Raw genomic sequence first — 22,699 nt, 5'->3', positions numbered from 1 at the left:
TGTCATCAGACTCCACGTGAGAGGCACTCATGGGAGAGAGTGGAAGACCAAGAACTGGCCCAGCTGTGCGGCTCCTCAAATGAGAGCTAAAAAAAAGTCAACTTGAAGTGGGGCTAGGACGATGATCCAGTGGGTAAAGCACTTGCTAGGCATGCGTGAGGACCCGAGTTTCATCACCAGTGCCCATGCAATGGTGCGCCATGCAATGGTGCTCACCTGTAACCCAAGCACCGGGGCAGCAGAGATGAGAACATCCCTGCGACTTGTTGGCCAGCTGCTCTAGATGACCTAGCAAGTTCCAGGTTCACAGACAGATTGTCTCAAAAGATGAGGTGTAAAGCAACTGAGAAAGACACCAGATTTGGAGCTCTATCTGTCTGTCTGTCTGCCTATTTGTCTTTCAGTCTCTCTGTCTTTCACACACACACACACACACACACACACCTATACACACAAACCTACATACACATAAACAAAAATAAAATAGATGTCAGCTCGTCAGCAAGTTATTAAAAGCAAGAGAAGCTAGACGACATTATTTATGTAGGTCATAGTTTTCTGTGGTGGTGGGGGACCAAGCTGGTGGCTCATGTAGGGTAAGCAGCTGCTCTACAATCAAAGTTCGTGCATTCTGGATCCCTTTAAAACATGCAAAGCAAAATATGGCTTGTGGGAACACTCAAATCCTCGTAGGCTTCTAAAAGAACTTGGGAATTCCTCTTGCTGTTTTCCAGACCCACAGGAACACGTGGTCTCCCGCAGAGCCTTTGGGGGAGACCATAAGAATAGAAGTTTCTGGGCTGGGCTAGGAGTGGGAGAAGTCTGAGCCAGTGAAGAGACTTCAGAGCCAAAAGGATGTCCTGAGCCTTAAAATCTAGCCGCCTTGTCACTGTTGCTGGCTACTGGCCAATCCGGAGGAGCCCAGTACTGTCTGAGTAACTGAGCTTCCTCGGGAGGGAGGGAGGGAGGCAGGAAGGGAGGGAGGAAACAGTTAAAGTCTCCAGCAGCTGCAATCAGCTGGGCGTGGCTCTTTGGTCTGACTTGGGCTACACAGCTCCTGAGCCAAGGGGCAGAGGAAGGACGCCTTAGTCTGCAGAGCCTCCAGATGGCTGAATTGGAGCTGATTGCCCCAGGGCCACTGCCTGGGATCACCGTTCACCCTTTGGCCCCTCTTGGCCCAGACCCTGGGTCAGCTATCCCAGTACAAGAAGAGGATGTGGACTCTCTGGGGAAGCCAGTAGAGGAAACCCAGGAGCAGAGCTGTGATCCCGCAAAGGTCAGTGCTCCTGGTAATGAGGGGGAGGGAGAGATCCTGTGTGACTTCTGTCTTGGGGCCAGCAGAGTAAAGGCAGTGAAGTCTTGTTTGACCTGCATGGTGAATTACTGTGAGGAGCACCTGCGGCCACACCAGGAGAACAGCAAACTGCACAGCCACCAGCTGACGGAACCTTCAAAGGACGAGGATCTGCGGACCTGTCCTCTTCACCACAGCCCTCTGGTTGCCTTCTGCTACACACACCAGCAGTGTGTCTGCCAGGAATGTGGCGAGGGCGAGCACAGGGGTCACAACACCGTTTCCCTGGATGCAGCCCGCAGGAACAAAGAGGTGAGAGTGATGGGGGTCGTTCACATGGGAGGGGGCAGTGGGAGACGGTGTCCCCAGGCGGCTGCCCCGCCTGGCTCTGTGGATATCACTTTGTGTTTTGAGTTCACAGACAAGGACTTTAGCTTGTAGAGCCTGGGTGTCGGTCTAGTGTAAGTCAATATCTCTAGCCAGTGGCTTTGGAAACAAAAGCGGGTCACTGTCCCCATCTCTGTGTCCCCGGTGCGGTGCAATCTCTATTGTCTGTGTCCCTGCATGGGAATTTCCTCCCGTTTCTTGTGTTTGGTAACGTGTGTTTGGGTGTGGGCTGTAGAAGTTTTGCCTCAGGAGTGTGATATTTCTCCCTGCAGGAACTGTGAGCCACAGATGCTATCAGCCCACAAAATACAAACCTCGGCGGAAGTCCAAGAGAAAAGAATAAACCTCAAACTTCATTTCTCTTTTTCTTTTTACTGCAAAAGAAGCCAGTCTAAAAGGCTGCAGTAGAGTTTTTTTTTAAAAAAAAAAAACCAAGATAACAGAATTGAAACACACACTGAGGTTAATGCCAAGGACGACTTAACTTACTGGCAAATAAAAGTTTCTTACCAGATAGAGTTATCAGGAGTGGCGGGGAAATACTGTGCTCTAAGTCTGACACTTTACTTCTAACAGATGAAGAAACCATTTCTGGAGCACTGCTCGCCTTTGTCCTAAAGCCAAAAAACCCCGACGAGGTCTCGGGGCACGGACTCCACAGCTCCACCTGCCTTCTTGCTTCTACTTTGAGTCTTTCCCGGCAGGAGGTGGGACTGACTCCTGTCCCCTAGGTCCTGCTTCACACCCAAGGCCGTTCCCTCTGTGCACTGCCCACAGTTGACAGAGCCACGTGCTCTTGGGCAGTAAAGGGAAGAGGTGCCTGGGTAAAGGACTTTCCTCACCAGGATTCTCCACCAGAGGTAGACTCTCTCTAGTCCTACTGGGCGTTGTTCTGGAAAGTTCTGCATTCCAGATACTAGTGAGTCACCATTTCCGGCCTGGGAAGCTACTTGTCAACTGTGTCCTGTGTTTCCACTATCAAGAGAAGTCCTATAAGGAAAGTTCAGAAATCAGCAAAGGCATCAGAGGAAAGGGCCCCGCCCAACTGAGGGAAATAGCCCTTGAAGGGTACTGCCGCTTCAAAGGTCTTTTTTTGTGGATTTTCCCATCCGAAATTTCAGTAGTTATTGTGACGGCTCTGACTGTCTTTACTGTACTTGTTCAAATTCACACAGGTGAGGGAGGCAGGGAAGCTTTTGGAATGCCACCTTAGTGGAGAAACATGAGGGAAAACTCGAATCGCAACATTGTAATCTTAATATTTATTTATCTTATATGTGGGAGTCTGTGTGCATGTGGGTCTATATATGTGTTTATGCATGTGGAGGCAGAGGCTAACTTCAGGTATGCAAGGAAATATGATTATATGTACCTCCTCCCATCCCCTCCACCTCTTCACAATACGTCCCCTCCCAACTTATCGTGGTTGGTTTGTTTGTTTAGTTTTGGTTTTTCGTGGCAGGGTTTCTCTATGTGACATCCCTGACTGTCCTTGAACACACCCTGTAGACCAGGCTGGCCTCACAGAGATCTACCTGCCTCTACCTCCTGGGACTGAAGGTGTGCACCACCACCGCCCGGCTCATCTTTTATATAAAACTCACTAAGTCCAGTTAGTGCTAACGATTTGGGCATGGATGTGGGAACCACCCATGGAAGCATGGGAACCCTACCACCAGGCCACATCCTCAAAAGAGAGTGATTCTCCCTTCCCCAGCAAGTATCAACTGCCAACAGCTCCTGTGTTTGGAGACAGGGCTTCTTCTCATTTGGACTTAAGTTAACCAAGTGGTCAAGACTGTCTGGCCAGCAAGACCCAGGGATCCACCTGTCTCTGCCTCCCAAGCACTGAGTTATAAGCACGTAACACTATGCCTAAATGCTTTTTAATCTGACACATATTTAGATTTATTTTCTGTGTATATTTTACCTGCATGCATGTATGGGCACCACCTATGTGCCTGGTACTTGTGGAGGTCAGAAGAGGGTATCAGGTCTCCTGGAACTGGAGTTATCAACAGTTGAGCTGTCTTGTAGGTGCTGAGCACCAAATCCAGGTCCTCTGCAAGAGCAGCGGTGCTCTCAATGGCTGAACCATCTCTTCAGCCCCCAGCTTTGAAGAATATTTATTTGTTTTCATTTTCTGTGTATGGATGTTTTGTCTGCATGTGTGTTTATGCACCACTTGCATGCCAGATACCAGAAGGACAGACAGTTGTGAGCCCCTCTGTGGGTGCTGATAATTGAACCAGGGTTCTCTTGTTTGTTTGTTTGTTTTTGTTTTCTGAGACGTGGTTTCTCTGAGTTACAGTCCGTCCTGTAACTTGCTTTGTAGACCAGAGTGTCCTTGAACCCAAGTGTTGGGATTAAAGGCAAGCGCCACCACTGCCCAGCTGGAGCCAGAGCTCTTAAGGGCTGAGCTATCCTTTCAACACCCCCAGCGTTTTTCCAAAGTGTGGGTGTGGAATCCAGCTCCTCAGCTCCTCAGGCAAGCACTTCACTGATGGAGCTGTCTCCCCAGACCTAACTACTTAATAACAATAACAAAACAACCATTGAAACAAAGAAACAAACAACCAGCCAAGATCTGGTGTACGGACATTAGAGACATTTGGGCACAGCGTGTTGCTATTCTCTTTGGATGTAGAATCTGAATTTTATGGTTTTTTAACTGGAAAACCTGTGAATGAAGATGTTAAAAACCAATCTCTACCAAACAATGCACTAGATTTGAGTAGGGGGGAAATTCTCCACCCCTGTCCTGGATCCCACATCCACAACCTCTGCTCAGAACATCTACGCTTGGTTCCCTCAGAAATGCTCTGAGCCTATACCAACATGGACGCAATACAAATTGAAGGCTAGACCACCTAGTACCACAGAGACGTGGGTGAGCACTTTGGGCAGGAGGAGCAGTGTGTAGCGCGTACGGAACCCCAGAGGTAGACACCTTAGGACAGAGCTGCGAAACACCAAAGCCTGGCTGAGAGGCTGTGTGTGTGTGTGGGGGGGGTACAGTGCAACAGCCCTGTGTCATGGACCCCTCTCTTTCTGGTTTGCTTTCGAGAGCTGCGTCCTTCCATCCCGTGTCCTTAGTGTTAATCCAGAGAGCAAGTTTACTCTGTAGGCTTGGCCACACTCTGAGCGGCTCCACCAGGTCTTAGAAGGCAAAAGATTTATTACAAGGAGCCCAAGAGTCCAGCTCAGAAGACAGTACCTTGAAGAGACAAGCACCATTAGAACTGTTTTGAAAGACTTAACTAGACATATCGAAGATTCCAGAGACCCAGTGTCCCTTTCAGCTGGCCCACACCTCCTGCAAGTAAACTTACTTACTTCTGAAGGTCACTCTGGAACCAGCCAAGGTCTAATAACTCGTGCAGGCATGTTGTGTGCAGGAAATGGCAAAGTAAGGTCAGCTAGGAGGGCACAGAGTGACGTTTCCGTCAGGCATGTGTGTCCTTTCTTAGGTGCCCGTGGTTCCCACCAGTTGGAATGATGGATGAAAACCAGGCGTCAAGAGCTGGCTGCACCCAACCACTGGTCCATCCTGATCAACTTCCAGAGCTCAGTCGCTCCTAACAGATCTCAATGCTCTTCTAGGCTCTAGTTCATTGTCCTGAAGCTCCTTTGATCTTATCATAATCTCAGGCCTGACAGTGTGGAGACGAGATCTCCATCTCTGCTATCATCCCCAGCCCCCAACCCGTGAGTGTGAGTGTGTGTGAGTGTGTGTGTGTGAAACTTAAGTTCTTGGGACTACTTTTGTTATTTTCTTTGCTCCCAAAATTGCATGTAGTTCCCTCCTGCTCTTCAGAGTGCACTTGATGGGTTAAGTGGGACGCTGGCTATACTGTGTGCCTTCAGGGAATTTGGGCTCAGGAAGGTATGACACATACTATAACTTCACAGCATACCAAAGGGGTGGGGCAACACAACTCTGCATGTTTGAAGTGGGGAGCCAGCCTGGAAGGGAAGTCAGTGCTCCTGGGAGAGGGAAGGCCTGAGTTAAGCCATGCCTTAGGCCTTTGAAGACCACTAGTTCCAGGCTACCAGCTCAAACTTAGTTTTGATTCCAGAAGGTCAAGATGGACCCTGATTGTACACACAAGATGGATCTGTGAAAAGAAGGTACCAACCATCTGAGAACTGGAAGGTTTTGAACTCTCACCGAGCATCACCCAGTCTGTTTGCTGGGAGTCCATAGGTGCTACAGGGCCACGCATGGTAATAATTTCCCACAGAAACCCAAATGAGGTCCTTGGGGCCAGTATTATATAACTCGCTTACTCATAAGCACCAGACTATCCTACTACGCTTTCCAAGAGCCAGGAGTGTGTGGCTTAGCTGATCTTATTGGCATGCAGCAGGTCCCGGTCCAGCCGCGGAGGAATGGAGTCAGAGTCCAGGTCTAGCTCTTGTCATCCTAAAGGCAAAGTTGGCCTTGCAGCAGAGCGGAAACTAAATGACGCTACAAGATCCTCCAGCCAGGAACAAGGTCTTCAAACTCCAGTCAGCTCCTTTCTCAATGCTCTCCCACTCTGTGCGCTCTGTGAGAAGACCGGGCTGTCTGGGCTCCCAGGTAGCACTGCCCGGCTCTCAGGCTGTTGCCCATGGCTTGGATGAGAGCAGGGCCGCTCTCTTAGGGGACACTGAGGTCAGAGTCTCAGGAAGCCCTTCTCCCTCTTTCTTTCTTTCTTTCTTTCTTTCTCTTTTTTTCCCTTAGCCCATCATTTTCGAGGAACAGGAATAACTGGAGAGTCAGGACTCTCAGACAGCCCCGCCTTTTGTGGTAATGATTTTTGTGGGAGTGCCTTCCTTCGTGGTGACTCAGAGGGGTCCTCCTTTGGTGCGAGGCATCCCTTTCTCCTTTTATGGAAGTCTGAGGGCAGAGGCCCAAGAAGCCCCTTGCTGGATACCCTGGGTGTCTCTCGAAGGGATAATGGCTTCAAAACACCCTTGTGGTATCGCTGCTCAGATGAACCAGGTTGCTAGGGCATGCTCTGTTGTGTCTTCCGATTTCTTCAAACGAGCAGCTCGCCTTTCCCTCCTCGACCCCGGGACTGGGTCATTGCAAAAGGTTCCAAGATTGCCCTCAAATAGGCAAGGCACCCCTCCTCTCCTTTCCCCACTCCCCACTCCTAGGCATCAGATCTCAAGTGTCGGGGTGCCATGGCTGAGGTACCCTCAGCTTTATTCCAGAGACCTAGGGTTTTAGCAAAGTCTGCCTGCAGGTCCTCCACAATGTCTCCACGTTCTGCCTACAGTTGTTCCTTCACTGTGTGTGTGGGGCGGGACGGCAGGGGTGAAGGGAGGTGTGAAACTCCCCCAGGCTTTGTGGGAAAGTGGCCAGATGCTTAATTTATGACTTCTGAGGTTTATTGGGCATAATGACTTGGTTGGAAACACAGACCAAAGCTATTAAAAGCACTGAGAGCTGTTAAGTGTGTGTGTGTGTTTTGCTGTCTCACTGTGGACGTAGGAAAGTGGCAGATCCTCTGAGGTTTGCAAAGGCTTAGGTACTCTTTGTTGGCAGATTGTCTTTTTGGCAGATGGTGGTGTCCTCTGAGCCCAGGAGACAAGAGTGAAGAGTCAGGACAGGCAAACCTAAGGTTCTCAGGCAGACACTTGCTTTGGCTTGGACAGGGGTGGGGTAGGGAGGGCAGAACTTGCCTCCAGGTGCAAACACAGGCGAGAATAGAAAGCAGCTAAGGTAGCAAGCATGGTGGTGACCAATCACAGAAAGGATAACATTATTGACACTTTCGGCTCACTTACAGTGTACCTGGCTCTGTAGAGTTCTTCTTAATTTCACTTAGTTTGTTATCTCAGCCTGAGAAGTAGACATTGTACCCCTATCTCCCAGGCAAAGAAATGGATATTTAGAGACATTATGCTGTGAAATAATAAGAAATGCATAGATGTCGGCGGCTGTTCATGCTGTTCTGGCCGGATACCTGACAAAGAGCAGCGTAAGGAAGGTAGAGTTTTTGCCTTACCGGTTAGGAGGGGTATGGTCTGTCATGGTGGGAAGGTAAGTTGGTAGGGGCTTGGGCAGCTGGACACAGAGAGCAAAGGCTGGAGTGATGACTCAGCAGTTCAGGACACTTGCTGTTCTTCCCGAGGACCCAGCTTCGATTCCCAGCACCCAAGTATTCAAACACATGAGACTCTGGGAGACATCTCACTTCCAAACCACAACATTCTGCCTATCCCTGACCCCCGCAGGTACACGGCTATATCATAATGGAAAATACAGTCGTTCTGACTTCAAAAGTGCCGTAGTCCTCAATAGTCACAGTATTGTTCAAAAGTCCAAAGTGGCTTCTGAGACTAAAGGCAACCTCTTTCCTGAAACTAGTTCTTTTTTTTTAAATATTTATTTATTTATTATGTATACAATATTCTGTCTGTGTGTACGCCTGCAGGCCAGAAGAGGGCACCAGACTCCATTACAGATGGTTGTGAGCTACCATGTGGTTGCTGGGAATTGAACTTAAGACCTTTGGAAGAGCAGGCAATGCTCTTAACCTCTGAGCCATCTCTCCAGCCCCTCGAACTAGTTCTTGTAGATCAGGCTGGCCTTGAACCCACAGAGATCCGCCTGCCTCTGCCCCCCCCCCCCCCAGTGCTGGGATTAAAGGCGCTGTGCGCGCCGTGCGCCACCGCCATCCAGCTAAAGGCAATCTCTTAACTGTGGGCTTCTGTACAATCAAATACAGTTTACATGCTTCTGATAAACAAGGCACAGAGTAAATATTCTCACTCTAAAAGGGCATAACAAGGAAAAACTAAACCGAACAGGTTAAAAACATATCCTAAAGCTTCATGCCCAGTTCTGAGGCTGGGATGGAATCTTCTGGGTTCCAAATGAACCGCCTATTCTGCTGACTACAGCACACACAGCCTTTCTCCCGGGCAGGTTGTGTTCCACTCCCGCAGCTTTCCTCTGCAGATATCTTACGACGCTGGAATGTCCCCAATTTCAGCTTCTGGTGTAGGTCTTCTTTCTATGTGTTGCTTTCATTGGTTGAATAAAAAAAAAAAACTGCCTTGGTCTTTTGATAGGGCAGCCCTTAGGTGGGCGGAGTAGACAGAATAGGATGCTGGGAAGAAGGGAAGTGTGGCAGACACCATGGCTCTCTTCTCCGAGACAGTCATTGGTTGGACTCATGCCGGTAAGCCACAGACAAGTGGTGATACACATTAACGGAGATGGGTTAAACTAATATGTGAGAGTTAGCCAAGAAGAGGCTAGAGATAATGGGCCAGACAGTGTTTAATTAATACAATTTGTGTGTTGTTATTTCGGGGTATAAGCTAGCCAGGTGGTGGGACACAGCCCGCTGCTGCTCCTCCTTACAAGCTTCCCTTCATACGGTGCCCCCTCAGGGTCTCTGCCATACACTGCCTGGCCTCACTAACTTTCTCGAATCCTGGTGCAACCCTCCATGACCCTCTGACTCTTACACTATCATGCTTGCAAAGCCAGGACCATGTGGGTGGGGTTGCCTAGCTCTACTGGCAGCTCAAGATGTAGCTCAGCCCCTTGAACGACAGCTGTAGTGGGCCCTGTGTCCATCACTGGCTGAATCTTCTGAAATCCTTCACCAGGCAGTTGTTTCCCAGCGGCGAAGCCCTGCTGTGACAGCCTCAGTCCAGAGTTTCTCAAGTATATTTGCATCTTCAAAACCCACCCCTTTCCATGAAAAGTCTTGCTCTCAAAGCACTTTCCCAATGTCCCGTGCAGACCAGCGAGGCTTCTCTTCGATATGGCTTTATTGATTGCAGATCATTTAGAATCCACTCTTGTCTGCATCTTTAATTTCCCATGCTAATTTCCTTGACACGTTGCGTATTTTTTCCTACCTGCTCACGGTCCTCTCTCACTGCAGACCTGGATGAGAGTGGTGAGCAGTAATCGGGACTCAGCCTGAAAGTTACTCTGTCCTGAGATGTCATCTGCCCGACAAATTAGTCTTCTCAGGACACAGACAGAATGCAGATTCTTTGCATTTATGAGATGGACATAAATGACCCTTATCTCAGCACAGTTCATGCAGTCCCAGGAGGCCACTAACACCTGTCTGTCCCTTTGTGCCTCTAGGGTGGCTTCTGAGATCAGCTTTAAAGGTCATGCTCTCCTCCCAGGGGAGAAAGGCAGGGATGCGGAGGACAGAAAGTACTATTGTCCTTGGGGACTATCTGTACACACCAGACTCTTTGCTCCTGAATTCTCTCCTTCTTCCTCCCCAGGCTGACCTTCGGTGCATGCAGCTGGAGCTGGAACAGAAGCTCAAGTTGAACGAAAACGCCATTGCCAGACTCCAAGCCAACAATAAGTCTGTCTTGGTAAGGCTGACTCGGGTGACCTCTCTGGCTTCAGCATGCTCGGCTGCCACTGCAGGGTTAGCGAGACCCATTTGGGGCTATAGGACATGGGTTAAAGATCCAGCAGAGATCTCAACAAGTGAACGTAGTAGGCACAGTTGGCCACATTATGAGGTGCCTTCACCTTGTCAGGATTTCTTATAAAATTGACGTAAGTAGGATGAAGAGATGGATGAGGAGTTAAGAGTAGCAGATGCTGTTTAGGAGAACCCTAGTTCAATTCCCAGAGCCCATGTGATAGCTCACAACTGTCTTTACCTCCAGTTCCAGGGGATTTAATGACCTCTTCTGGCCTCTAGGAGCATCAGGAATGTGGTACACAGACATACGTGCAGGCAAAGACCCATACACATAAAATAATAGTAAGGATATTTTTAAAATTGACTTAAGTTTTAAAACTGGTTAAATGGTTCACTTTTTAATAATATGAAATACACCCGGATTAGTCTTGAACTAACAGTTTTCCTCTCTCTCTCTCTCCCTCTCTCCCTCCTCCCCCCTTGGGTGGTACACACTCTCTCTTTCTTTTGACAGTTTCACTTTGTAGCTCACACTAGCCTAGAACTCACTATGTCGAACAGGTAGGACCAAATTTAGCAATCCTCCTGCAGCAGCCACTCAAGTGCTGCTGGGATGACAGACATACACCACCACATCAGGATTATATGTTTTCTTAACTAATGGAAGTGTGTGTGTACGCTTGTGATTGGCAGTGTTTAGTCAGAGCTCCAGGAACTTTGTGTCCTCTGGCTTCTTCCATCCCAGTAAGCTGATCTGCTGGAAACTGGAGAAAAGAATCAAGAACTCCTAGATTAGCCAGTGGCATTTGGTGAGGCCAGCGCTATGACAGGCAGCTTAGCTTTAGTCTCTTCTGGTTTGATTTCAATTTCCCAATAGTAAGTTCCATAAATACCTCTCACTGGTGACAAGCCAAGAGTCACCAACTCGGAGGAGAATGTAGGACACCTGCCCTGTGGCACTGAATTGGAAGTATCATCTTGCATGCTGAGAATGAATGATTCTGTGTACTTGACTCTCCACCAGTCACCCACACTTTATCCACTATCTATTCACCTATTCATCTACTTATCTACATGCCTGCCCATCTGTCCATCCATCCCCCATCCATCCATCCATCCCCCATCCATCCATCCATCCATCCACCCATCCATCCATCCATCCATCATCCATCCATCCATCCATCCATCCATCCATCAATCCACCCATCCCCCTATCCATCTTCCCATCCATTCATCCATCCATCATCCACCCAACTACCCATCCATCTATCCATCTATCCATCCATCTATCCATCTAATTATCCATCACCTACCCACTTACTTATAAATTTATTCTAAACCAGTATCCAACTTAATTTCTGTCTCCTGAATGTTTATAATTAACTAGGTGTTGAAGGATAAAAACCTTTCTTACTAACAGCTGTTAGGTCACAGACCTTTTAACTACTGTGTTTTCTGTACCTCCTGGCAGTCAGGCCACACCCCTGCAGTCTCTCCCTCTTAAGACACACAGCTGATAAGCCCTACTTCTCCCTTGCAGCTGCAGAATAGGTTTATGGTCCTACTTTGTGCTTCCCTTCATGCCCCTTGGCATGTAGGCTAAGTAAGGTTAGGTCACAGTGTAACACTTAGCCCTGCTCTCCATGAAAACCTATGGGATGGAGGGACTCCCTTTGTTCTAGGGGCCTAAGGAAACTGACATACCTAGAGAGTCCTGCCTCTCTCTTCAGGGTCCTGCATGGTTGCAAGATGTCATGGGATGCACACTCTGAAAAAAGCTAAGCAATCTCTAATGTCAGATATCAGTGTCCTCTGTTCAGACCTCATTTTCTTTGTTAAAGGGACAGTCTCTTTCTAAAGAAAGAAAAAAAGTTGCTCCTGTAAAGTCTCAGAGACTTGATCTGCAAGTTCTGGATGATTTGGAGGATCCCACAGGGCACTGCTCTGGCTCTTTAATCTGACTCCTACTTAGTTCCCATAAAGACATGGTGGCCAGAGAGATAGTGCAATGGCCCACATACGCCGGGAATGTGGAGACACACAGAGAGATGTTAAGACTGTCTCGGACTCTTCCAATTGCTTGGATGGGAGAATATGGGATTGTTGTTTTCTTGTTGGAGAATGATTCAGTACATTCTGAATGGGTGTGTGCATATCCTCAGAATTTTAAAACCATTAACTACTGAATTTGCATGCCATACTTGTCATGGCTTGGGAAGTAAGTAACATCATTCACACATTTCATTAATATGCAAATAAACATTTCCCAATGGGAAGGTGTAGGAAGGAGATGCCTCAGCAGGAGCCGAGCCTCATCCACCAACATCATCCATCATCAGGTGACTCCCTTAGGCTAGCCTTCATCAGGGTGGCCTCTGATGGGATGGGGAAGGATATGGCCTTGAATTTTGTCTGCAGACTAAGGCCATCCAGCCTCATAGAACTGTTTTTTTTCTGAGGAACCTACATATTGTAACTCTGGAGGTTCTTTTCCCACGACACCCTCATATTGATTTCCATGTCTTTTTCTGTGCCTGGATTTTAGAGTCTGTTTAAAAAGTGGCCATAAGCCAGAGAAGCAAAGCCAAGCAGTGTGGCACTGTGCTGGTCGTGTTAACACCACTTACTAGTCTAGGAATTCTTGACTCTTCTCCATTCTCTAGCACGTAAGACAGGGAATCCGCTCTGCTCAGACAGCCCACCCTCCTGTGATAGAAGCAGCCCAGGTACATACAATTCCTGGATCTCTGAGTGAAAAGCTACACTCAACCCCTACCAGGCAAACATACCCTGGTTCAGAAAGCATATGCAAGCTTGTCATGGTGACCCACACCTGCAATCTCAGTGCTTGGGAGGTTGAGACAGGAGGATTGCCAAGAGTTTAAAGCCAATCTGGATAGGGAGTGGACAGGACAGGGAGTCCCTACTTGCTTCTGTGACTCATGAAACATGGATTCCTACTGCCTGGTGGGTGCGAAGGGTGATTGAGCCAGAGGGCTGGAAAGAGTTAGTTAATGTGGAGCTTGGATGAGATACCAACAGCTCTACAACCTCCACTCCAACCCCTTAAAGCAAAGGCTGTAAGCAAAACTGACTTGTCTTCCAAGGTGGATTCCTCCATCTTTTCTTTCATAGTCTATTTTCAGTGTTAAAATATACTTTAACAATTAGATTGAAATCCAGTCATGTGCTGAGACAGTGTACAATGATGAGTCCATATTCCATGGCTATATAGTTTGTTTGGCTCGAATTTATTATTTTTTGGAGGTTCATAATTGTATGTGTACAAGGTGGTTTCTGTGAGGGTCTCATGGTGGCTAACACCATTGTGGCAAGAATGTATACAGAAGAGAGACAGAGAGGTTAGAAGAGCAAGACTCACTTTCGTTTGTTTTGCTTTGTTTTTTATAGACAAGGTTTCTCTGTGTATCTCCGGCTGTCCTGGAACCCACTCTGTAGATCAGGCTGGCCTCGAACTCACAGAGAACCACTTGTTTCTGCCTCCCTGAGTGCTGGGATTAAAGGCGTACACCACCACTGCCCAGCTAAGACTCACTTTTTTTTTTTTTTTTTTTTTTAGTAACAACCCTTTCACAGGAACTGATGAGGGTTGGGCCCCCCCCCCCCCAAAAAAAAAACTGCCTCAGTTCCTCCCGAGGGTACAGGCAGAGCCCTCTGTGACTCTTCCATTTCCTTCTACTGCAATGCCTGACACTCTGGGAACCCAGCACATGGACAAACCACATCTGAACCATGGCTGTGATCAAACACACGGGTGCTGATCATAACTCTCTGATTCGGGGCAAATCACTGGTGTCTCTATTTTCTCATCTCAGCGACAGGGAGCATCATGGCGTCTTCTTGTTGGGGTAGATGCGAGGAGATGGGACGTTTGCCCCGGTGTCTGCCACAGAGCAGCACTGACTCATTCTGGTTGCCGCACTTATCATTCCATATCATCGTACAAGTAACCAGACAGGCAGCAAGGACCCCAGACTGCCTCACGCTGCCCTGGCTCCTGCGCACGACCGTTTATCCCAGGGCTTTTCCTGGTCGGGGCTGGAGGAATTTGGAGAAACTGCTCTCTCTCTTTCTTAATGGTACCACAGCGTATTTGCTTCACGTTCTATCCAGCGCTAGCCCGAGGAAACCAGCAGATAGTAGAAAAGCTGACGTGCAGTGAGTGTGTGGGCATCCCATACACTCTTCAGGATCCTCTCCAGGAAGGATGCCCCTTGCTCTCTTCCCTTCTGCTGACAGCTATAGATCACAAAGGCTGAGTGGAGACTGTTTTCCCAGCACTTCATTCCAAGGTCCAGCCTGAACCAGGCTCTTCTATCTGCTGCCATCTTTCCTTCTTGCCTTCTCTTTCCAAAGCTGTTGGCTCTCACTGTGACAGCCCTCTCCTGATCAGGATACTCATTTTGAGTTGCTGCCTCCTTGGAGAGCGGGGTGCTTGTGTGCCTCCCTGAGGACATCAGCCACTTTCACTTCCCTCAGAAGCCTGATGTAGGCCTAGCCCTGGCCCTAAATTGGCAGAACCGAAAACAGAACCTGGAGAGAGATCTCAGTTATGTGGGCAGTGGGGGTGTGGAAGATGCTGAGGCAGGCAGCGAATGGGCCCTGGGCTATCGGGAGGGGATATGGGGATTAGGACAAAGGAATCTATATCCAGGACTGTCTCCGGAAGTGCACTCAGTGATGTGCAATTGTTTGGGTGCCACAGTCACCAACACTCTCCAAACCTCCATGGGGACTGCCTGCTAGAGACCCTGGAATATCTTTTGGCTCAGCTAATGGTCATTTAAACAAGGCATAATGAAAGGCTAAGAATACTTACACAAAACAGCACAATCATTTCTCTCTCTTGAAATATGTTTTTATCAAATATACTGAACACTACTACTGCCCTTATGACAACCAGGACAGTGGTTATCACAACCTGTGGGTCATGACCCCTTTGGGGTCCAATGACCCTTTCACAGGGTTCCTACATCAGATATCCTGCATATTAGATATTTACATTATGATTCATAACAGTAGCAAAACTACAGTTATGAAATAGCAACAAAAATGTTATGGTTGGTGGGGTCACCACGCATGAGGAACTGTGTGAAAGGGTCACAGCATTAGGAAGTTTGAGAACCCCAGAAAATAGTGTATGCCTAGAAGAGCACATCTGCTTTCCCAGGAACCCAGAATTCCCACCAGCACAAAACTGCCTCTTACGGTCTGGTGTCCCTTAATCTTTGGACTTCTCAGCTTCCTGGTTCTGGGTATTGTGCTCTGACCATGCTGGAAGACTGATGGAGTCTCACCTGCTTCCCACTCCTTTCCTACCAGGCGTCAGTGTCAGAGGTAAAGGTGGTAACTGAAGAGAAGTTTGGGGAACTCCTTGCAGCTGTGAGGAAGGCCCAGGCCGATGTCATGCTGTTCTTAGAAGAGAAGGAACAGGCTGCACTGAATCAGGTCAACGGCATCAAGACCCACCTGGAGTACAGGAGCATCGAGGTGGAGAAAAGCAAGCAGGAGCTGGAGAGGCTGGCCGCCATCAGCAACACTGTGCTCTTCCTGGAGGTACGGAGGCTGGGGGCGGGGCCGGGACCCTCCTCGCATCTGGCCTGAGACACACCCGTGAACGGGACCGTCTTTTCACACAGGGAACTGTAGAAGCAGGAGAGTCAGGGCTCTGTGGAAGCAGGAGAGTCAGGGCTTGATTTATCAGGAAACAGCAACCCAGGAGGGACAGAGAGAATCGCGCAGAGTGGGGACGACCCTGGAAGGGGACTCACGTTCTAGGTTCTGTATGTGGCGCCAGATAGAGGCGACCATGTGCAAAGACGGGAATATTCGTGAGAGAGCATGTTTGGCTCAAGGAGCTAAGGCGCTTTGACAAGATGTGGGTGTGGGGTCTGCAGTGACGCAAGATGAGCCTGGCACGGCCAGACCAATGTGCAACCATGAAGGACTTTAGGTGGGGCAGTGAAGAGTGCAGAGACCTGTTTCCTGACAGACTCTGGCAGGTGCGTGGAGGTTTGCCTGGCAGTGTGGGACTGGAGAGACGGGCTGCTTTTCAGACTGGGCTGTGGCCACTGGGGTAACTGAGGAGGGCTTAGCCAAGGGAATGGAACTTTCCGTCTCACAATGTACCGTGTACATGAGAGGCATAAATCAGTTAGCCCTAGGTCTAACGACCATGCCATCTTGCAGGATAACGCTACACATTGTTTTAGATCTGTCACTAGATACCACCGTGAAGCATTTTTAAAAAGCCACCCAAACTCTCAAGAGTATCATATTCCTCACTTACCAAACCGACAGGTCAGAGTAAAGAATCTGCAACTTTTCTTTCAGTTTTATTATTTCAAATACAAACAATTTCTTGCTTTTGCTTTTTAAACAATTCCCTTCTATTTGCAGAAAATCAAATACGGTGAAAATCAGAAATATATGAAAAAAAAAACAAACAAAAATGCTTGTAACCTCCGTACCCAAAGACAGCCACAGTTAATCTTTCAAAGAGAGAGACACAACAACAACAAAAAACCCCAGAAAAACAAAACACAAAACAAAAAACAAATGTGGATAGTCTCTTTCTTTCTCTGCTTTGTTTTGCAATTCCAAACACAAAGAAAACATGGAGATTCGCTGGGTTGACAAGGACTGAGGGTTGGCTTGGGAATTTCTAGAAGCAGCAGCCGTAGCCAGTTCTTCCATCCTTACCACAACCTGGACTTAAGCTATGGAAAGAGAAAGAATTCAGAAATGACCGAGGTAAGAATGTTCTTACTCTCTGGTCCTCAGTCTGATTTATATATGGGAGCTGTCTGTGATCATACATCTTTTGACAGTAAGAAACCCACTTTCCAGATGAGCGGTGGTGGCGCAGGCCTTTAATCCCAACGCTTGCACTCGGGAGGCAGAGGTGGATGGATCTCTGTGAGTTTGAGGCCAGCCTGCTCTACAGAGTGAGTGCTAGGACGGGCTCCAAAGCTACACAGAGAAATCCTGTTTTGGAAAAAGGAAAAAAGAAAAAAAAAGAAAAGAAAAGAAAGAAAGAAACCCATTTCCCCACTTGATTTTAAGAAGATCCACTTCCTCTGTAGGGCCCCGAAGCATAGAAAACACTTTATATGGACTTTCTCTGTGAAGTACACATTGCCATCAGCCCATTTCACAGATGCAGAAAGAGATATGCTGAGAAGAGCTGCCTGATTCTGTTTCCCTTCTTGCAGGAGTACTGCAAGTTTAAGAAGACTGAAGAGGCTGCCTCCCCCAGCATTTACATAGGGCTGAAGGATAAACTCTCAGGCATCCGCAAGGTCATCACAGACTCAACCCTGCACTTAATCCAGCTGCTGGAGAGCTATAAGGAGAAGCTCCAGGAGTCTGCCAGGGAAGGTGAGGAACTAAGAGGGAATCTGGGAAGGAAGGGAGAAAGAAGCATTTCAAAGCTGTTCCTTGGCTAGGCCATTGGTGATTCTTCTCTCGGCTTTATAATTGCAAACTGAAGGAAGTAAATCTGTTATATTGCATCAGCTTTCTGGGACTGACTTCTCAGGCTGCTGATACCTGGGTTTTGAGTGGCTTCTGTGTCAGCCTGGGGTCTTCTCCAGTAGGGGTTGTCTGGTACATGGAGTGTGCCCAGGTTCCCAGGCACCAGACCCTCTAGAAGCCTGGGCAAGGGCAGCCTGTTTCTTGGGTTCTCCCAGCTACCTGGACAGGTGCAATTCACAACTCTCTGATTTTCTAGAGGAATATGACATCCAAACTCAAGTGTCTGCCATTGTCCAGCGCAAGTATAGGACCTCAAAACCTGAGCCCAGAACCCGGGATGAATTTCTCCAATGTAAGTAGTGAAAGGTATCCCCTTCCGCATGCTGATGGCAGTGGATTGCTGTTCCAAAGCAAGAACCACGGTATCTTATAGAGGATTTAGGTTCTTATAAACCGCTCATCTATACCTAAACGATATAAAGTTTCTAACTGAAAAATTTCTTCCTGAAATAAATTAAGAAACACAAAAAATGGATAAAAATTCCTATATACCTACCTATCACTCAGTTTCTCTAAAATGTTGATGTCATACATAGCTATGATACATCGTGCAAGAAATTAGCATTGTTGCAATATTATTAACAACTTTGCAGATTTTTTTTTTCTGGCTGTTCTCGTTACTTTTCTATTGCTGTGATAAATCATCATAACCAAGGCAGTTTATAAAATATAAAATAAAGTGTTTATTGGGAGTTGACAGTTTTAGAGGGTTAGAGTCCACGACCATCATGGCAGGGAGCATGGTAGCAGGCAGGCATGGTACTGAAGCAGTAGCTGAGCGTTTACACATTGAGAGACAACCTAGAGGCAGGGAGAGAAAGAGACACTAGGAATAACGTGGACTTTTGAAAGCCCAAAGCCCATCCCCAGTGACACATCTCCTCCATCAAGCTCACACCCCTAATCCTTCCCAGACAGTTCCACTCACTGGGGACCAAGAATTCAAATAAATGAGCCTGGGGGTGCGGGGGCTGTTCTCATTCAAACCACCACATTGGCCCAAAGTTGAACTCAGGAACACAGATGTGTGTTCTGGTTTCATTTTTGTTGCTGGGACAACAGTCTGAACAAAAGTAACTTGGGGGAGGAAAGGCTTTATCTCATCCTACCTTTTTGGGACACAGTCTATCATGGAAAGTCAGGGCAGAAGTTCAAGGCAGGGACTTGAAGCAGAAACCACGGGGAATGCTGCTTGACGGCTTGTTTAATCATAGCCTCGTGCTTATTTAATCGAGGGCTGATGGCGCCCACAGTGGGCTGGGCCTTCCTGGATCAATTAATCATCAATACAACCTCCCCAGACTTGCCCACAGACTAATCTGATTGAGACAGTTCTATTGGGGCTTTCGTCTTAGGTGACTCTAGGCTGTGTCAAATTGACAAAGCTAACCAGGACCCATGTTCTCATGTTTTCTTAATCCTCTCCAGTCCGTATCAGTCCCTCAGACTTTCTTCGCATTTCATGACTTGGCATTTTGAAATGTACTGTCCATTTATCACATAGGTCACTTTTAAGTCTGCCTTGACAAAAATCTTATTATTATTGCATTGATGTGGTCTGGTAGCATTTTGGTTTTTGTCACAGGGTCTCCACACGTATGTAGCCCAGGCTGGCTTTAAACTCTTGGTCCTCTTGTCTCTGCTTCCCAATTAGAGATTAGAGATGCGTGCCCATACCCAACTGTTACCATTTTCAAAAGCACTGTATTTCTAGCCAGACATGGTAGAACATGTCTATAACCTTGGCAACCTCTAAGCGTAGCACTCAGGAGGTCAAGGTAGGAGAACGGTGTGCTCAAGGCCAGCCTAGGTTACACGGTGAGACTCTAAGGCAATTGACCAACCAATCAGGGCTGGAGAGATAGTTCGGTGGTTAAGGATACTTGCTGCCCTTCCAGAGGATCCAAGTTCAATTCCTAGAACCCACATGGCAGCTCACAATCGTCCAATTCCAGTTTCAGGGGATCTAACATCCTCTTCTGGATTCTGAGGGCACCAGGCATGCATGTGGTGCATAGACATACATGCAGGCAAACATTCACACACAACAAATAAAAGTGCCCCATTCCTAAGCCATGCTTTGTGATAGAACACATTTAAGAGGCCTATCATACATACTGTATCATACATACATACTGCAGACTTGCAAAAAGGAAGTATCCCCGCCACCCATATACAAAAGCAATGCCTATGATATATGTGATGTTACACATTAATCAGCATGATTTAGCCATTCCATGGTGAAAACATATTTCCAAATACCATGTGGTGTATAATAAATGCAAGCAAATGTCTCTATGTCAGCCAGAGCTTAAAGTGACGCGGTAGTCGACAGTTCATCATTTCACCTCCCAGCAGAAGGAACTTCATTGCAGTCAGCTGATTTTTTGTAGCATCCTTATGGAACATGCAGCTGGGTTTAAAGCTGTCTTCTATGTTTCCTCAGATGCATGCGACATCACATTTGACCCAGACACAGCACACAGGTACCTTCGCTTGCAGGAGGACAACCGCAAGGTCACCAACACCACGCCCTGGGAGCACCCCTACCCGGACCTCCCCAGCAGGTTCTTGCACTGGCGGCAGGTGCTGTCCCAGCAGAGCCTGTACCTGCACAGGTATTACTTTGAGGTGGAGATCTCTGGAGGCGGCACCTATGTCGGCTTGACCTACAAAGGCATTGACCGTAAAGGGGAGGAGCGAAACAGCTGCATTTCCGGAAACAACTTCTCCTGGAGCATTCACTGGAATGGCAAGGACTTCACAGCCTGGCACAGCGACACAGAGACCCCGCTCAAGGCTGGCCCTTTCCGGAGGCTCGGGATCTATGTCAGCTTCCCAGGAGGAACCCTTTCCTTCTACGGCGTAGAGTATGATACCATGACTCTGATCCACAAGTTTGACTGCAAGTTCTCAGAGCCAGTCTACGCTGCCTTCTGGCTGTCTAAGAAGGAAAACGCCATCCGGATTGTGGATCTGGGAGAGGAGCCCGAGAAGCCTGCTCCATCCTCCGTGGAGGCTGCTCCCTAGATTCTAGGATCCGCCTCCCAGACTTTGCTAACCTCCACGACTGGCAGCAGCTGGTGTTTTAAGGTGGTAGTTGGCTCTGGGAACTGTGTGGATCCTAAATGAACGAACTTTCCTGCCAGCTTGTCATCACAGTTCATGCACGAATGCAGAAGCTCTAAGGCACCAAAGCTTCCCCCCAAATCTTCTAATGATGGGTCTGCTCAGGTCATTGTCACCCTTTACAATTTATAGAATTATAGACTAATTTATAACTAAGGCTCTTCAGAGCATAGCAAGACTGCACAGGAATCATAATAAATCACAAACACATCGTTGTGAATTTCTTACGGACTTGACGGTGTCTGGAGTGTTTTCTCTGTGTTGGTTCACATCATCTTCATGGTGTAAACATTTATATTGTCCTCATGCTAGATAGTAAGAGACATGGCTAGGACAGTTAGCTAGCTTGTTTATGGCCAGTCTGGCCACTCAGTAAATGAGACATAGAGCTGGGACTCAAGTCTGGGCGGGATGTCGTTGAACTTGGGACCATGTGTTATGCTTACCTCATTAGATCATTGTGGTGGTTTGAAAGAAAATATCCCCCAAAGGAAGTGGCACTGTTAGGAAGTATGTGTGGCCTTGTTGGAGGAGGTGTGTCATTGTGGGAGTGGACTTTGAGGTCTCTTTTCCTCAAGCTTCCCTCAGTGTGACAGTCAATTGACTTCCTGTTGCCTGCAAGGCGTAGTCATGCTCCCCATCATGATCATGATGGACTGAACCTCCAAACTGTAAGTGAGCCCCCTCAAGTAAATGCTTTTCTTTTAAGAGTTGCCGTGGTCCTGGCGTCTCTCCACAGCAGCAGAAACCCCTAACTAACATTCAACAGTCATGGACATTATGGATAAGGGCTAACCCACATGCTAAACTGCACAGCCAACAAGCAATGTCTTCACCTCGCTCTTAGAGTTTGCTCATCTTTTCGCATGTGCCAGGCTCAACCTGGCCACCCAGCCTTCCACCATCTGAGCCCTCAGCCCTCACATGCAGCAGCTCGTTATGGTTTTGAACAGCAAGGTTTAGAATAAATGTTTTAGTGAGGTCCTTTAGGGAGGAGTCTTTGTCCTCTCCTCTAAAGTTACCCAGACTTCATGGACTTGTCTAGTTTTCTTGTGCAAAGGACTAGTTCTTCAGGAGTTTGGAGACAGTGCTCACCTCGCCTAGGAGCCATTCCCATGTTTGTGCTAAGGTGATACCTCCTGCCACGGTTCCCGTGTCTCCCCGACACTCTGTTGACCACTGCATTCTCCTTCAGACAGATGACAAACATCCACCGAGCCTTCAGGCACACCATCTTAAAGCAGATTTCTATAGACCTAACCTGAAGTCCCAGGTGGGATTTACCAGAAACGTTATTTCCGTGTCTTTTCCCATGACCCGTGTCAAGGCAAAAATCTCTTCCTGTTCAACCAGTCTTATGATCCTGTCCCAAGAGTGCTTTGCTTTAGAATTAGACTCTACACCTTGGTCTCTAAGGACGTGGGCAGTGTGGCATTTCAGGGCTTTCGCTTCCGTCCTCACCTCTGCCGTGCGGAGACACTTTCATGCTCGGTCATCTAGCATGACCTAACAAGCAGATTTCTGGCAGATTCCAACGTCTTCTCTCAAGTTTGAACCTTGTTGGTAGATACAATGATTATGAGGGGGCCTAATCCAGAATGTCGCAGATTTGCTTAGCTTCTGGGTTGAGTTACACACCAGTTACTCGGGGTGGCATGGTCTGCTGTTTTCTTCCTTTCCGACCAAACACAATGAAATACTTTTTCTTTACTTTTTACTTGAGATAGGCCCTTGCTATGTAGCCTCAGCTGACCTGGGATGCACTACCTATCCTCAGCTGACTTCAGACCCACAGTTCTCTTTTCTCACTTTCAAGTGCCTGGGTTGTAAGCATGAGTTACCAGTGTGATGCTCAGCTCGGTAAAGGACCTTCCCAGGAGCAAAATCCAATTTCTGAATTTCTTGGATCTAGTTGTTAAAG

At 47.8% G+C, this 22,699-nt stretch overlaps 1 protein-coding gene across 1 annotated transcript; it reads left to right on the top strand.

The window, feature by feature from the left end:
- Positions 1-1,010: 1,010 nt before the first annotated feature.
- Trim16 (tripartite motif containing 16) lies at positions 1,011-21,009 on the top strand. The gene is made up of 6 exons (XM_041664754.1): positions 1,011-1,606; positions 9,938-10,033; positions 15,436-15,669; positions 17,328-17,493; positions 17,846-17,941; positions 20,096-21,009. Exons 1-6 carry the CDS (start codon positions 1,106-1,108, stop codon positions 20,677-20,679), a joined length of 1,677 nt encoding a protein of 558 aa, XP_041520688.1. The 5' UTR covers positions 1,011-1,105; the 3' UTR covers positions 20,680-21,009.
- The last annotated feature ends 1,690 nt before the right edge of the window (positions 21,010-22,699 follow it).

The sequence above is a fragment of the Microtus oregoni genome, unplaced genomic scaffold, assembly GCF_018167655.1.
Source record: "Microtus oregoni isolate MIOR12 unplaced genomic scaffold, Mior012 000015F_ref0000493, whole genome shotgun sequence".
NCBI lineage: Eukaryota > Metazoa > Chordata > Mammalia > Rodentia > Cricetidae > Microtus > Microtus oregoni.
The sequence above is the reverse complement of the archived record's forward strand: the minus strand, read 5'-3'. Positions and strand labels throughout refer to the sequence as shown.